At 42.9% G+C, this 15,453-nt stretch overlaps 1 protein-coding gene across 2 annotated transcripts in view; it reads right to left on the reverse strand.

The window, feature by feature from the left end:
• Positions 1–809: 809 nt before the first annotated feature.
• Positions 810–15,453, reverse strand: part of ADAMTS2 (ADAM metallopeptidase with thrombospondin type 1 motif 2) — a 188,714-nt gene continuing 174,070 nt past the window's right edge. For both annotated transcript variants that reach the window (XM_074603897.1, XM_074603898.1), the window contains 4 exons: positions 12,886–13,093; positions 11,464–11,593; positions 10,356–10,445; positions 810–6,015 (listed from right to left, as the gene is read on the reverse strand). In XM_074603897.1, the coding sequence (XP_074459998.1) occupies positions 5,552–6,015; positions 10,356–10,445; positions 11,464–11,593; positions 12,886–13,093 (892 nt within the window). In that variant the 3' untranslated portion in view covers positions 810–5,551. The remainder of the gene's footprint in view (positions 6,016–10,355; positions 10,446–11,463; positions 11,594–12,885; positions 13,094–15,453) is intronic.

Raw genomic sequence — 15,453 nt, forward strand, 5'->3', positions numbered from 1 at the left:
CTTCCCACGGCCACTCTAAAAATCTCCAAATCTTTGGGTTGGGAAAGCAAAAGCCAATTCAATATAACCCTCGTCACAGCTGTAAATCAGATACTGCACGAATTGTCACAGTAAATGAAACCCAGGTCTTGGCTGCTCCGCGGTTTTATCAGGGCATTTAAGTAAGTAAATGTCTTTTCCATATTGAAAATGCTGAGGTGGTTCGTTAACTGATTAAAGAACATGTTGGACTTGAATGCACTGCGTGGTGCTAACTGAATAATCAAGGTAAGCGGGGACCTTTCAAATCCTCAAGCAACAAAATTCAATTAGATGGGAGAGATTCAATTATGCTTTAAAGGGAACCTGGCTACAAGCGCGCAAGATACGGCAGGAAAATGTATGCAATATAATTTCATGGAAAAGAGCAATTACTTTATCAATAAGACACGCAAAGTGAAATTTGCTCATCAGTCCTGAATAGAAGCCCAAGTAACGGAGCCTTTTAAGGAGACGATACACGGACCAGGATGGATTTCAGCCGAATGTAAAGGCTGAGAGCCTCAGGCAGGTTTAAGTGATTTTGATTGATTTCTGTCCAGGTATCAACTGAGGCTTTGGTCCAGTGACTTCATGATATTTGGCCTTGGATAACGGATGTTGTAAGAAGGATGTAGGACTTTGGCAGTAAGTGTATCCCAATCCCTCTTCATTAAGATAAAGTTTTAGAAATTCAATTGGTTTTGAGCCTGAAGGTGCTGATTCTATCTCCCCCAGCATCTCTGCATAACGTTACGTCAATGAAAAAAGCACAGGGAAAAGTCAAACACTTTGCAAAAGAACACAGACATTTGAATTTAATAAATTATAAAATTAAAGATTCTAATTTGTATATACATTTTTAATATACAAGAAACGGCTATTTATTGCAATTTCTGTTAAGGCATATGTAAGTGAATGGAAGTTGCATATAGATACTCAGATGAACATAGCTAATACTGTGCATTGTAGGTGAGTAAATAAGACATTAAATGCATTACGTAATAAAATAAAACATAAGACCCTTTGAGTACTGGTAAAGCACCATTTCTAGAATTCTCAAAATATCTGAAAGCATTCTATGGAGATGTTGTGAGACTCTAAATATTGAATGGATATATGAATATAAAAAGTGATGCATTCATACTAGATTACAGATTTTTTTAAAGGAATGTTGGTGAAAAAAATGGCAGTAGACTGGAGCCAAAGGAACCGGAATTGGTTTGGGATCTCTTTTTTTTTTCATGAGGGGCTGTCACTTGGATTTTAAGTTTAGACCAAGAGAAAAAAATGACAATTTAGAAAGCTGTGTACTTGCATGGTTAGATCACAAAATGCATTGCTTAATGGGAGCACATTGCTTTAGCTCTCACATCTCTGAGACGGTCTCTGCAGGAATGTATTTACTTATAAATCTGTTTTCGTTTCTAAGGATTAGGTTACATTAAACTACCACTCTCTGCTCATTATGTCTCAAAATGCAGGACTTGAGCAACAGCAAAATGGTTACAGAAGACACACTACGATGATGCTCTTGCCCACTTACAGCATTGTAGAAAAGAGGAAAGAGTTGTTAGAGTTCAACCAGCCAAAAAATGACCAAAATTTCAACTGCATGACAAGGAACGAATCTCAGCTGAGAGCAAAACCCCATCTATTGCCTTGGGCTGCTTTATCAACAGAGCTTTGCTCTGTGTTTTCCTGTAGAAGTGAGGTACGTGTTCTTAGGAAACCACCATCATGGGGAACTGCTAAAAAAAATACCTTCCGAAAAACTCATGCCAGCTTGAAAAGAAGGTACCTTTCCTGAAGAGACTTTTTCCCCTCATACAGCAAGACTGTAAAGAGAAGGCAGGTGGTGGCTCTGCTCCATAAGGAGATGGACCAGTCTCTATCCATCCGTGTCTCACTGTCTTGAGCAACCTAGACTGAAGCTGAAACATTCCAGTGTTCCCCAAATAACAGCTAGAGAAACAGTCAGTAGAAGTAAAACCATCGAGAAATAAATTAAATTAAATCTCCCAAAAGGTGAGACTTAGAAGGGAGCAAGCCCTTCCTAAATGCAGATGCCACTAGGCATCACATCGGGTCCCTAATGAACACCAGACCTAGCGTAGCACCACACCAGCCTTCTGGGAGGCTGCTCCTGCTCCAAAGGGCAGCAGAAGTTTCCACCTTATCTGGAAAAATGCTTTTGGTTTGTTTGATTGCAAACTGACTTACTCTGGAGAAAGAACGAAGCGGTCAAGTTTCTGAACTTTGAAGCAGCTTTCCAAGTTCAGCCAGGGTGTCCATGCCGCGTGTGAGCGAGCGAACCCCTGCGATTGACCTTGCCCAGCCTAAAGCAGCCCTGGCCGCTGGGAGACGCAGCTGGAAACACTCCGCACAGAACTGCCCAGTCCTTTTTAAACATTGAGTCTCCGCGCTGGAACAGGACTGTCCTCCTGCTGTTTGCAGAAAGGTCACTTGAAGCTGCATCAAATAAATTCCTGCCCCACCTGCCCCTGGGGCACGACTGAGAAGTTCTTTGGACAGAAGAGGTTATTCGTAAGATGGCATTTGAGCCTTGGGCACTTCCTCCTGTGGCACTTCTTCGCATTCCCTGGTTGACTAAGCCTATTCCTCATGTTAAGGAAGAACAGAAGCTGTTAGATGGGTTATCTCAGGCTTCTGGAGGTCAGAGAAATGGGTCTCCACAGAGTCCCAGAGAGTAAGACTGGTACCATTCAGGTGGCAAACTTCTACCTCCCCACCTGCATAACGTCAAGCTCCAACCCCTCTCCACCCTTGGGTTTGTGAGGGCTTTTCCTAAGTTTACCATATGCTTGGATGTGCTTTTAGGCTATGAAAAAGCTGAGGGTTGTGGCTTATTTTTATTGTCCACAGAGCTAAAAGCAGGATAGTAACTTGATGGGGAAAAGATGAGTTTTACACCAACCACATCTGGGTAAAGGAAATGTGGAAGGCAAGAAATACTCACTATGTCTACAGGCTGGGAGCCCGGCTACAGCTTGTGTCTCCCATGGCACAGCAGCCGGAATGATGTTGATTTAGACACGTCTTCCTTGCTTATAAATAGCACGGTGGTTTGGGGTTTTTTTTCCCTTCAGAGCTCACTACTACTTTGTTCTGTCTTTGCTCTGTGACCTGACCCTACGCTGTTACTAAAACTTGTCCTGTATTCGGGCAGCCACAAATCCCTCAGCAAAAGGCTCCTGGGGCCAGCACCGGGCTCGTCCGTGCATCGTGGCTCTGTAACCGCAGCAGGCCACGGAGCGGGGCTGGGGCAAGTGAAGGCTACCATGTGGGCAACTAAAGCCAAGCAACCTTCGACTGCAGGAAAATGCTCGGTCTCTCACAAGTTAAAGACTGAGGTGAGACTCCTGCCGCTGCCCCAGCCAACTGCTGCTCAGCGTTGCCAAACCATGGAGCTTTGGTTTTACTTTTCAAAACCAGATTACTTTGCTGCTTGCGCTGGCCGCGGCTTTCACATCTGCAGCCACGTCTGCCTGGCCCAGGAGATGTTTCCTTGTGCTCTGGATTTTTACCAGGCCCGTTATGCTGCTCGGTCTTCACAGTCTTCAGTGTAACTCCCACCCCGTACCATCTGAGCTGGTCCTAAACACTCACCCAAGTGTATCACCTTCGTCTTCTGCAAAAAGGGATGCTTGATGCCATGACACCAGCTGAAAACATTCCTCCTCTGCTTTGGCTAGCATCTCCATAAAGTATTTTTCTTAAACCAGGTCTTGTTCTTCCAAGACTTGTGGCCACGGTTCAGGCCAGAACAGTTCAACATCTCAGTGCTCCTGCAGGCTCTCGCCTCCTTTCCAGCAGGACCAGCTTGTTCTGAAGAGGACATCGGGCAGCTCACTCAGCCATGGTGCTCGAGGGCAGAAGGCAGGGTCGCAGGAAGCCACGTGTGGTTCACCTTGCAATACCTCTGAAGCTCTTTGCCAGCAGCCCGGCCACAAAACAGCTTACACACTGCTGGAAACTCAGCACATTTCCAATAATTATGTGACTGTACATACAGGCTTATGGCTGGCGCTGCTTCAAACTAAGACCAGCTCAGGCTGGAGGATGAGATCTTATTCTCGGACTGGAAAATCTGAACTAGGAGCCATCAGACCTACCTAGTGGTAAAAGGAGGATTTCAGGGAAGCTCTGGGCTCTGCAGGAGGTTTACCAGCAAAGAGGAAACAAATGGAAGAGTCCGAGCCAGGAGACAGGAGAAAAACTGCTCAGATGCCACCCACAGCAGGAACCAGTGCAGGCCGTCTCTGCGGTGTTAGACCCAAGCTGAACTCATCGTCTGATCTCCAACCAGGAACTCAAAATGACCTATGAAAACCATGATGACCCTGAGGGGAAAGGAAGTACTCAAAGGGTTGTTGGGTTACACCTCCTAAACTTTCTAGCAGACCTGGTACTGCGAGTACCCCTGTGTGTGTGTGGATGGAAGGGCAATTGTTCACTTCTGCACCAATAAAGCTGTCCTAAGGAAAGGAAAATCATACAAAATTATTTCCTCTGAAATAACCTCATCTTATGGGAGAAAGAAAAACCCCACATGTTTTCTCAACAAAGCACCAAAGAAAAGACAACAAGAATCCAGTCATCTTTAAGTTAAACAGTATGTGGGTAGAAAAAAAATCAGACCAATAAAAAAAGCACCAACCAACAAAGATCACTGAGGCTGTTGTATGACAGGAACTTAAAGGCTATAAAAAATATGGATAATTGTAAACAGAAAGACTAGGATGTTGTCAGTCCAAGTTGGCCGGATCTACCCTACTAAATGTCTTGCATGTATTCAAAAGTTTCAGAGAATCTTTTGAAACTGTTTATGGAAATATGTAAACTACTGTTTGCCTTTTTTTTTTTAATTTACACATAAATATGTGGCTACAGAATTTGCTCTATATTTTCTTACGCAGTCCCGGTTAAGAAAGCTATGAAAGCACATGCCTGGCTGTGACCGCAGGGGCAGCTCTGCTAAAGTCAGCTAAACTTCGTCTGGCACATCCTTAAGTACCTTCCTGAACCGGGGGCTGAGAAAGTGCCCGGCTTTATGCAACGCACACAGAAGCATCACAGGATTGGTGACCGCCTGCTTGTCAGCGTTAAAGGGATTTATTATGTCTTGGGACCTGTTTTCCTCCATCCTAAGTGTAACTCCCATTACTATTCCCAAGCAGTTTTACACAGGCATAGAAGACTTAAAAGAGCCCATAAACAAGAAACCTGCTCACCTGGCCTAGGTATTACGGTTTGACTGGATTCAGTGAAACGCGGTAATGATATTGCACTAATACTCTACCGTACCCTGTAAACCTAGCCCTCAAAGTGTTCAGATTAGCACTTATGAAACAATCTGTCATTTCCATTTATAGTAGGCTTTAGAATTTGGCATCTCTGCCATAGCACCGCTTTGATTTTTCCCCATTTTTAGTCTCTACGACATGGGCAATATTATGATGTTGGTAACATCTCTATAAGAGAAAAACGTTGTTTGTGCCATATTTCCATTTTAGTTTATTTTCCTAAGAGTCTCTTTTTTTCTTTTCTCAGCAATCAGCTCCTGAATTCTTTGATTCCTTGTCCTTTCATAAGGTATCCTCCTCCGTGTAATGATGTTGTGCTGTGATACTTCGTTATCCATCCCGTCGATTTTATAGGGAACATCCACCGCATTGACTTCTGGGTGCTCCTCAGTTGCATTGGAAGGAGGTGCCCGTGCTTTGGGAACAAGAGGAAGGCTGGTGGCAGACTGCGTGGTGGACACTCCCACGGGAGGGCTGAGGGTTGTCAGGAGCTCCTCCTCAATGACATTATTCTTATTTACGTTAGAACTAGTTACATTGCCGTCCTCTGTTATGTTGCTGTACATATTACAGGACTTGCAACACAGCTTATTGTAACCGGGAATCGAGCAGTAACGGGAGAGAACCTCCATGCGGCAAAACATTGACTTGTCTCCTTGACAATGATCTTCTGAAAGAGAAAAAGGGAACAGATAAATAAAGAGCATCATCACATTAATCAGAAAAAGAAACACAGCTGAAGCTTTGGCAGCGGGCAGAGGGTTTTGGTATTTCAAGTGGGATGGGAAACTGGCAAATGAGCCTTCTATAAGCAGAAGCAGGCTTAATATTAATCCTAAAACTCGACTCACTTCAAGGGATGCAAAAGCTGATCTGAACTCTTTGTACCAGCCCCATCCATGCTATAGACCACAACACTAATTTTTGGCTTCACATTCTGCAAGTGCTACCCTGAAGACTGCAGCCACGGCGACGTGCGTTCCTGCCACGCTTCGAGTTCAAAACACACCAATAGTGCCGTCTTGCTGCTAAAGCTACATTAAGCCCCCAGAAAGACATCAAGGTTTATACTGAGAAACCTTTCCCCCCTCCCCTCACTCCTTTTAATGTTTTTCTGCAATCTAACAGTGACTAACCATGGTCAGGGTAATTTATATTTATCTGAACTGTCTCAAGAAGTCAAGTCTTATTTCTATGTGTACCGTGCAACTCTCAGAATTAATCCAGCTCCCACGGGAGTGATTTTTTTCGCCAGGTACCTCTATTCTGAAAACACCAGCATTGCCTGAGCATGTCCCTTGCTCGAGAGGAAAGTTGTGCATTTAGCATAAGGCTTTTCTCCTCTTCCTAAAAGGAAGCTGATATTTTCAGGACAACAAACTCCAGTGCGATGGAACCAAACCAGTTCACTAACAACTGGGAGACCCAGTAACAAGTCCTGATTTTTGTGTCACTGACTGGAAAACTGTAATAAAAGAGACAGAACAATAACTGATAGGTTTTAAGTTGTCGATAGCTGTTATGACAATCTGCACTATAATACAGGTGTTAGGGCAGATCCTGATCTTGCTGAAATACGGGTGGCAAAATGTAGGCTAAGGGGTTAAAGGGGAGCCGGTCAAACTGTTTTACTGCCTGAGAAACATTAACAGATGTTCAGAGATTACTCAAGCCCTTGTGATTTCTGCCCAGAGGAGGTAGAGGACCGCATGAATTGGCGGCGGATGGATGGTGATGGGCTAGCAAGCTTGGAGAGAGGGCTACCTGTCCTCCGTCCTACAGACACGCTCTACAGCTCCTGTGCCTCCAGGCTGAAGTGATGGAGCCAGGAACTACTGGGAACTGCAGTGAAGGAGAAATCCCAACACGCAGCCCGTGCTGAAAGAAAGAGGAGTCAGAGGGCTCGCAGGAGAGGAGAGGGCTGAGGAGAAAGGCAGCCTGGCCAACGCTTGGCATAGTTGTTAACAAAATATTTCCTCTGTGACCAGAGTGCTGAGACAGAGATGAAATCAGTTCTGCCTCTCTCCCTGCTCTTACTACATCTCCACCTACTCTTACGGTAAAGGATGAGTAACTCCAATTACTCGCCTTTATTTAGCGGGTACCCGATGGCAGACAGCGCGCTCCAGTCAGCGTGTTACTGGAGCTCATCCTGCCAGCAACACTGACTTACCCTGTCAGCAACCTCACAGCAAAGTAGAGAACCAGAGCAGAGTCAGAGATATCAAGTGAACGCAGAGAGTGTAGGTGTCGCCTCTTCACTCATCCTCAGTTAACAAAATAGGGCATTATAGGTGTTTAATTGGCAAACATATCAGTCTAAAATAAACTAGTAACCGCTGCTGCTGCTACAAAGTACTAGTGCTGGCTGAGGAAGGTGGGAACACCTTCCTTGCGTTGTATTTATGCCCCGATTTGTTGCATTTGCTGCAGAAAAGCAAAATTCTGGTTCCTACTTTCAAATCTGTCAATTCATTTTCATATTTTTCAAATGCTGAACTGAGATGCTGCTGGAAAAACAGAACAACTCCTTCCTCCCTCAGGAACCTAAGAATAGTACCTTGGTTTTGGAGACGTTTTCAAACCAGTCTTAAAGAGCTGGAATTGTTCATACCTGCATGCACAACTCTGTACAAAGAACTGCACGTGCCTGTAGAGCTTTATAGACATTTTACATACCAGGCAGAGTCCCCTCTGAACATTTTGCCTTGTGTTGCATGACCTTAATGCAAACTTCTCCAAACGGCTTGCCAAATAAAAGCCAAAAGATGTAACATTTAAATGTAGTTTAAACAAGGCAGATCTGTTCTTGTCTTTGTAAGAATCACTAAAAGCACCTTTAGAAAAATGCCTTTTTTTTCCCCCTATCAAAAATATGTAATGTCAAGCTTAAAAATACATGAAAATAAAACTGCATTATGTAATATGTTTAGTGACATCTGATAAGTTATATAAATAAACTCTCTAACTTACGAATGTCGGAATGAAATTTTTATCCTCTATCCAAACCAAAATATCCAGATTTACTGAACTTTTATTTATTTTTACTTGCAGTATGCATGACAGACTGGAAGTATATCTTCAAAACATCAGTAAGAAAAAAATAAATCAGTTTCACAGTCACTTTGGTACACAGTAGTCTCATAAAAAAATATTGAAAAGCAAACTGAATTGGCACATCTTTAATATTATGTTAAATACATACAAAACACTAATAAAATATCCCTGATAAACCAAAGTGCATATAGACATAGTGCACAATGCCCAGATACCTTATTGCACCATTCTCTATAGCCACCCATCTCTTGAAACATCACTAAACATTGTCTATTTAAAGGTAACAGTCATGAATATATTTATACAGTTAAACACCAATTATTTTACATAACAGTATTCAGTGCCAGATACGTGTCTTTGCTTTTTCACCTTGTCATGTAAATTGTTAACATGTTTCAGGAAATTATCATATTAACAGCAAAATTTAAATATGTGATCACATGATAATGACAAGTTTGAAGTGCTACACTGTTGAAGACCCAAAGATTCAAAAATGCCACTTTTCCAAAGAATATGATCAATGCAATAAGGTAGTAATTTGCTCCAAGACTGCGGTTTTAAAGTTGACACACTTCTACTATTGGTACTGACTGTCACGAACTTGTGAACTCCAAATCTCCAACACAAACACCGAAGGTGAAGCAAGAGTGCCAGTCAAATTTCAGTAGGTTAGGTCACAATCCTGTCTTGATGAAGATATGGATATGCACTGTGCAAATTAACCTCGGATTAAATTTACTGCCTTCTAATAGTTATCATTCAAGTAAAAACACTCCATATGAAGAATAACTCAAGGTACCAGTGTACTGTTTATATTTAAAGCTGGATCTGGTAAATTAATGCCATTTACATTTCAACATTAAGGCATTTTTCTAAAATTCTTCTTCTAAGCAAAAAAAAAGCAATAAAAATTGAGGTAATTCTGTAGTAATTCACACTGTTATGTTTGCCAGTTGACACATCTATAGAGCACACACACACACGCACACATACAACCGTACCAGTCAAGTCAGACATGCACATGGTGAAAAAAGACCAAAGATGTAATGAGTATAAACAGCTCCGTGCTGAGCAGCTGGAGACATCGTAGTCGATGAAAACATCCCATTGCCTCCGCCAGGTTAAGAAAAACACCACCAGGCAACCTTCAACATGGACCTCGCCCGTTCTGCTTCGGTTTTGTTTCTAAAGTCAACGTACGCAAAACTGGCAAAAATTGTGCAACGGGAAAAAGGAACGCAGCTTTTCACAAGTAAAAAAAAAAATATTTCAAACCACCGCCAGGAGTTTGGCGAGAGCGGATGGTGTCGTAGCAGCATGGAAAGTACCGACAGAAATTGAGTTTTCTGCTTCCCGGTGAGCCCTCCACGGGTTGCAAACATAAATGTGAGGGTCAGGAATAAAAAATGAGCAGCAAGGGTGAGTAAAGCAATGGCACCGCAAAGGAAAATGGAACGAAAAAATTCTTTCACTCATCAGACTACCCTGTCAGTGAACTGAAACTAGAGAGTTAATGAGATTTAGGGTTTTCAGATAAAGGAGAACTTTAGCACTACAAGGTGTCATTATTGTGATGTGATCACATTCACAATAAGTTCTCAGTTTTGCTATCAAACTGAACATCATGAACCAGTAAGAGCCTTTTTTCACCATCACCAAGCAACAAGCAAACCCATCCCAGCTCCCGTTCAGAGGACTGCAACATACCGTGGAGATCCAACTTCACACACCCAACACTTCAAGACCCCCACCACCAGTGCTACGCAAGCTCCAGAGAAGAAAGACACCGAGCACCAAGTGCCTGGTGCGAAAAAAAGATTCAGCCCAAGATTTAAACTTGGCGAAGTCAAGGGAACTTTCCGCATAGAGAGAAGAAGAGAGCAAAAGGCAAAGTCCACATTCGATGTGGCATGCATTTAAGGGCAAAGGCAGAGTTATAAATGGGTCTTTTACTTGAAGATATTTTCTGGATGGGGTAGTCTGGATCGGGTCTTGACAGCCACTGTATCATGTAGGTTTTCTTTGAAGGATCAGAAACGTTTCCTTGAATAGAGGGAAAAAGAAAGATGTAACACCACATACATTAGCAGCGAGTAGCTGACTTGTCAGAAGGTGATAAGCTAAAAGAGTGAGTGGGCTTCGATGGCGAAGGAGCCCAGGGAAGGATTATGACCAGGCTGTGTAGTTTTGGGCAAATTTGTGCCTCGTACTTGACAGCCCACCCTGAAGACAGCCTGAAGGCCAATTTTCCAGCAGTATTTCTCACAGCAGCATTAAGTATCTCCTAAGATACATCCCGTCTAGTTTAGTTATACTGACTCTTTAAAATGTTTGCATTGGAGACCATAATTGACAGCTTGGTTCTAATTAATTAGGAATCAAAAGCTACCCTGAGAAATACATCAGGAATAAAAGAAACATATGAACTACTGAATAATACGAATATGTAAAATGATCTCACAAGTATCATTTGCAAACAGCTGAAAAGCTAACAAGGATAAAGGCATTAGTGTCCTGGATTAAGTAGGGACAAATTTATTATAGCTTAAAAAAATTGCGTTAGATAACCCCTGAAGATAACTTGTGCTTGACAGAACGGAAAAGAAGCCTGGGACTGTCGCTGGAGGTGGGGAAAGCAAATAAGCATCTTCATACACCATGCTCTTGACTAGCCACAACCCACCAGCCTCCTGCCAAGCCCAGCACGTCTCAGGGGCGCAGGGCCGGACCCTGGCAGTGCTTTTCACCCAGAGGAGTTGTCATCTGCTGGCCAGATCCAGCCATCACTGCTCTGCTGAGGTCTGCCCCAGCCTCTCATGCTGTCCTGGGGCAAGTGGTGCTCCCCAGCGCGAGAAGAGAACAACCACGTGCCCAAGAAGCCCACCAGCCACACAACAGCTCTACATTTGGCAAGTCTGCTCAAAACCAGGGCCACGGAGAACTGCCACCCCAGGCAGACGTAGCAGACAAGTATGAATTCAATGACGGCATTTCAAATAAATGCAATCAATATGATTTTTTTTTCAGCAAATAATATATGCTAGAGAAGACGAGCACTTACTTGGACACGGAGGTAGTCTGCAAATCCTTACAGTCTCTGGTTTATTTTCCTTACAAAGGCCAATAGCGTTGTCCCTGGTCCGGCAGAGGACCGGGCGATCCTGCGTGCCGTTGCCACAGCTGACAGAGCACTGAAAGGAGAGACACCAGTTAGATCCCCAGTCACTCTTTGGAAAAAATGGATTAGAAATTATTTTTCAAATCTTAAACCACTGCCCTTGATTCAAACCGACATGGTACCTCATTTGAACCACCACAATACCTACAGTAACTAAGTCAGAGGGAGCACCACTGCTTTTTGTGATATACGAATTGTGAAACACTCCGAGAAAGAGCTTATGATCTGAGTAGTAAAGAAACAATTGCAAATGCGAGGCATTTATTCATAGTGTGCACCGGGGAGGGCGTTGCTCGTGACACCTATTCAACCTATTCAGTCAGGATAAAAACTGGTTGTGCTTATTTGCACGGCACGGTTCCAAAATGAAATGTTGTACCTCCAAATGCAGCCACGTTCTTTTAAACAATTTAACGGAGAAATGCTGGGATGAACTGTAAGGATCCCCTATATCAAAATTATAAGAACAATTCTATGTTGCAATATTCTACTCACATTTCCTGCCTTTTGATGACTGCAAAGGTTTGCAAAAATGAATACATGGAGCTTCCTACTGCTCTATCAAACACTTTAGCAAGGAGCAGTCTGTGCATGGTGGCAGTGCATTTCTTGCTCACACAGTGAGTTAGCCAAAGAGCCAGGGATGGAAAGCACAAAATGCCCAGCCCCCGCCACTTGTTATGGGAGTGACCGAATCCTGCTTTGCCCATAGCAATGGCAAACAAAAAGGGTTCATGAATAGGTGCCCTGTATTTCCATAGTAAACTAGGTGAAAATCTTTGTCCTTTGGCTTACGGAGAGAACCTTAGGAGACTGAGCAACTAAATCTGATGAGGGCCTTTACACGGAAGATGCTCGCACCTTTGAATGTCCGTGAGTGTTGGTGCCTAACTTCCTTAGGTGCCCTTAATCACAATGGCTGAAGACTTTAAAGTCTTCTTTACTTGAAAGAAAAGAAAACAGTGATAAAAGAATTAATTGCCCTTCTCTCAAGCTTAAGTCAACAGGCCAATGATTGTGAGCAGAATAAAGAGCAGGTAGAATTCAGCTTTCCTGATGCTGCCGCCTTAGATGGGTGGCTCACGGGGTGTGGATCATCGGCATCACTGCGTGATGGCTTTACTGGCTGTTTCACTACCACCATCTCTCCATCGAACTCACTTTCTGTGGCATCAGTAGCAGTGGAAGCAATACACCCTCTGTGTAGTTTATCGTGTCAATGCATTTGAATAGAAAGCACAGAACAAATTTTCTCCCCTGCATTATAAGAAATTAGTTGCTTGAGTTCTCCAGAAAGAGACTGACCTGTGACCAGGGTCCTATTCTCCACTGCGCTGGGCAAAGCTCCCGGTTGCAAGGCCTCCTGCCTTCTGGACGGTCGTTGTTGCAGTACTTGGTATGAACAGACCGATTGGTGTTATCATGTAGGGGTTGGATACATCGGACAGATCGCACTTGATATCCTGTTTTCCCACAACTTTTGCTGCAAGGTTCCCATTCTCCTGTAACCCATCTGGGGTAGTGAAAAGAGAAAAAGTTGAGTAAAATGTTCTCTCTCCTAAATTAGGTGAGTTCTGACTGTCTGTTGAAGTGTAACTCTTAAACAAAGGTTTAACAGGATGTTAATACTAGTTCTGATACGGAAAATGAAGAAGATATGAAAAAACATAAGCAGTTATTGATGAGGGTTATTTGACCATGTCCCTGAAAAATCAGTAATAAGGCCTATCTCTTTAAAAATGTCTCTTTTTCACTATCTCTGAAATAAGTATTATTCTTACTTTGCTTCATTTGATTTTAAGCTGGTTCTTCAGAGACTGCACATAAAAATACGGTACCTTTTATGTCAAAAGCAGCAACCTAAGGGCAGCTGAGGTTCCCATGTCTTGGCACATGAGCCGTGCCTTGTCTCATAACGTGGGGAGACCTGAGCATGCACCAGCGATCCCCAGAGCTGGTTCCCACAGGAGTGAATCAAAACCATCTGGGCTAGAAATGCAGCTCCAGTCTGGCCCATATCTGGATACTTTGTGGACCACATGCCTGGCCATGCTAGATGCCATCTGCTGAAGCACCGGGAAACCCAGCTACAGCATCAGCGCTGTGTGTGCTGAGCTCAGGCAAATCGGGGTCCTTAGCATCATAAATGTTTGGTTTTGGGGAAAGCGACACCCCGCTGGCAATCAGAAGGTCTGAGTTCATGATGCATAAATCAGTTTGGACACTGAAAAATGAAACCTAGGGTTTGCAATGTGGCGTAGTTGAAAACTTCACTGATCATCCAAACTGGCTCAAGAATTACAGCTACAAATTGTAAGGAACTTGTAAGGAGAAGAGCAACGAGGACAGACAGGACCAAAAGAAATTTATGTAGACTGCTGAAAGCTTGGTTATAATCAAGTAAGTGAAGATAGACAGCAGTCTATAAATATTTACAGAATGCACAGATCTGCAAGAAGGAACTATTGTTCAATATAAACAGTATTATGGGATAAACTTTAATAAAAAATATATATAGTCTGAAGAAATATCCTGAGTTTGAAGCAATTGTCCTAAAGTACATACTCATAAAACTCAACAAACTCATAAAATCCTTGGTTTAGAGATAGTCAAGAAATAGCATGGGCACAAGGCAATGCACTAAATGCTCGAGTTAAACAAAACGTAAAGTGGCAATTTCACCCAACTTTCTCTTTGTAGCCTATTGGAATTACACAGCTGTGGAGGAAGGCGAGTGCTGTGGAGCACAAAGCCATGAATCCCAAGGTGATTTCTGAGACAACGACGATTTTTTTTCCAGCAGTGAAGAAGTAGCATATTAGTGTAGTGGGTGTCACAGAGATTCATAAAATCTCTTAAATAATTGCCTCTCCTCTGTACAAGTGCAAAACGCTCCGACGCCATTCTACGGAAACAGAGGTGACCGAAACATTCAGGAATCCAAGTACAATTTAGGATCCTATTGAGTTTTTGTGGTACCTGGCTCCAATTATATTTGCAGCTGAAAGAAGAATACAGTCCTTTCCAGAGAGCCTGAGATACAGTTAGGTCATTACTTCAGTCTTCCAATAAATAAATGTTAAACCCTGACCCATGCTGAGTTTATGGGGCACAGTTTCTTGGCTTTTCTCTCTTTCAAATCTTTTTTGTAAGGAAGTTAGGAAATATTGTGTGGTATGTTCTACTTATTTGCTGTGCTTCCTGGAATCTAGACTTGGTCCCCAGAGGTAAAAGTTGGGATCAACATACTCCTCCTTGCAGTAGCAACACGAGGAATATATGAGTCCCACATGTGGCAGAAGTAACCTGCTGCCAGTCAAAAAAAGCACCTGTAAAATGTGAATTTAAATATTTATAACACTTGACTGGATAGCAAAGATGAAGGTACAACAGGCATACCATGTGCTACGAGGGCAGCCAGAGAAATCTAACAGGTCAAATATTTTTCCTGGTGTTTAAATGTCCAAAAATTCGCTGTGAACTTTAGGAAGACTTGTATTTGAGAGGCTGTATGACATTGTGCTTATGTAGCACTCTAAATTTGTTCTTACATGGTTAATTCACACTGTGTAAAGTCAACTGGTTTAAATTGAATTTATGTCTATTTTTTATTACCTCAAGATGGCCTGAACACAAATGTCTGGATCAAGACAGCGCTACTTTTCTAATCCAACTTATTTTAGAAGTAATAGGAACCAGCAGTTCTAGAAACAGTATTTCCACAAGGAGAATACAGCATCGCATTCCTCACAGTCCTGCATCCCTGTAACGATGCATGGAAGTGAAGCTTAAGCCTCCTTCTTTCAGGTGACCAGTGCTAGGTGGGTGGAACGCCTGCCGCAGCTGCCGCCCAGCAGCGCTGGTGGGAGCGAT

This window comes from Larus michahellis, chromosome 11 (assembly GCF_964199755.1).
Source record: "Larus michahellis chromosome 11, bLarMic1.1, whole genome shotgun sequence".
Classification (NCBI taxonomy): domain Eukaryota; kingdom Metazoa; phylum Chordata; class Aves; order Charadriiformes; family Laridae; genus Larus; species Larus michahellis.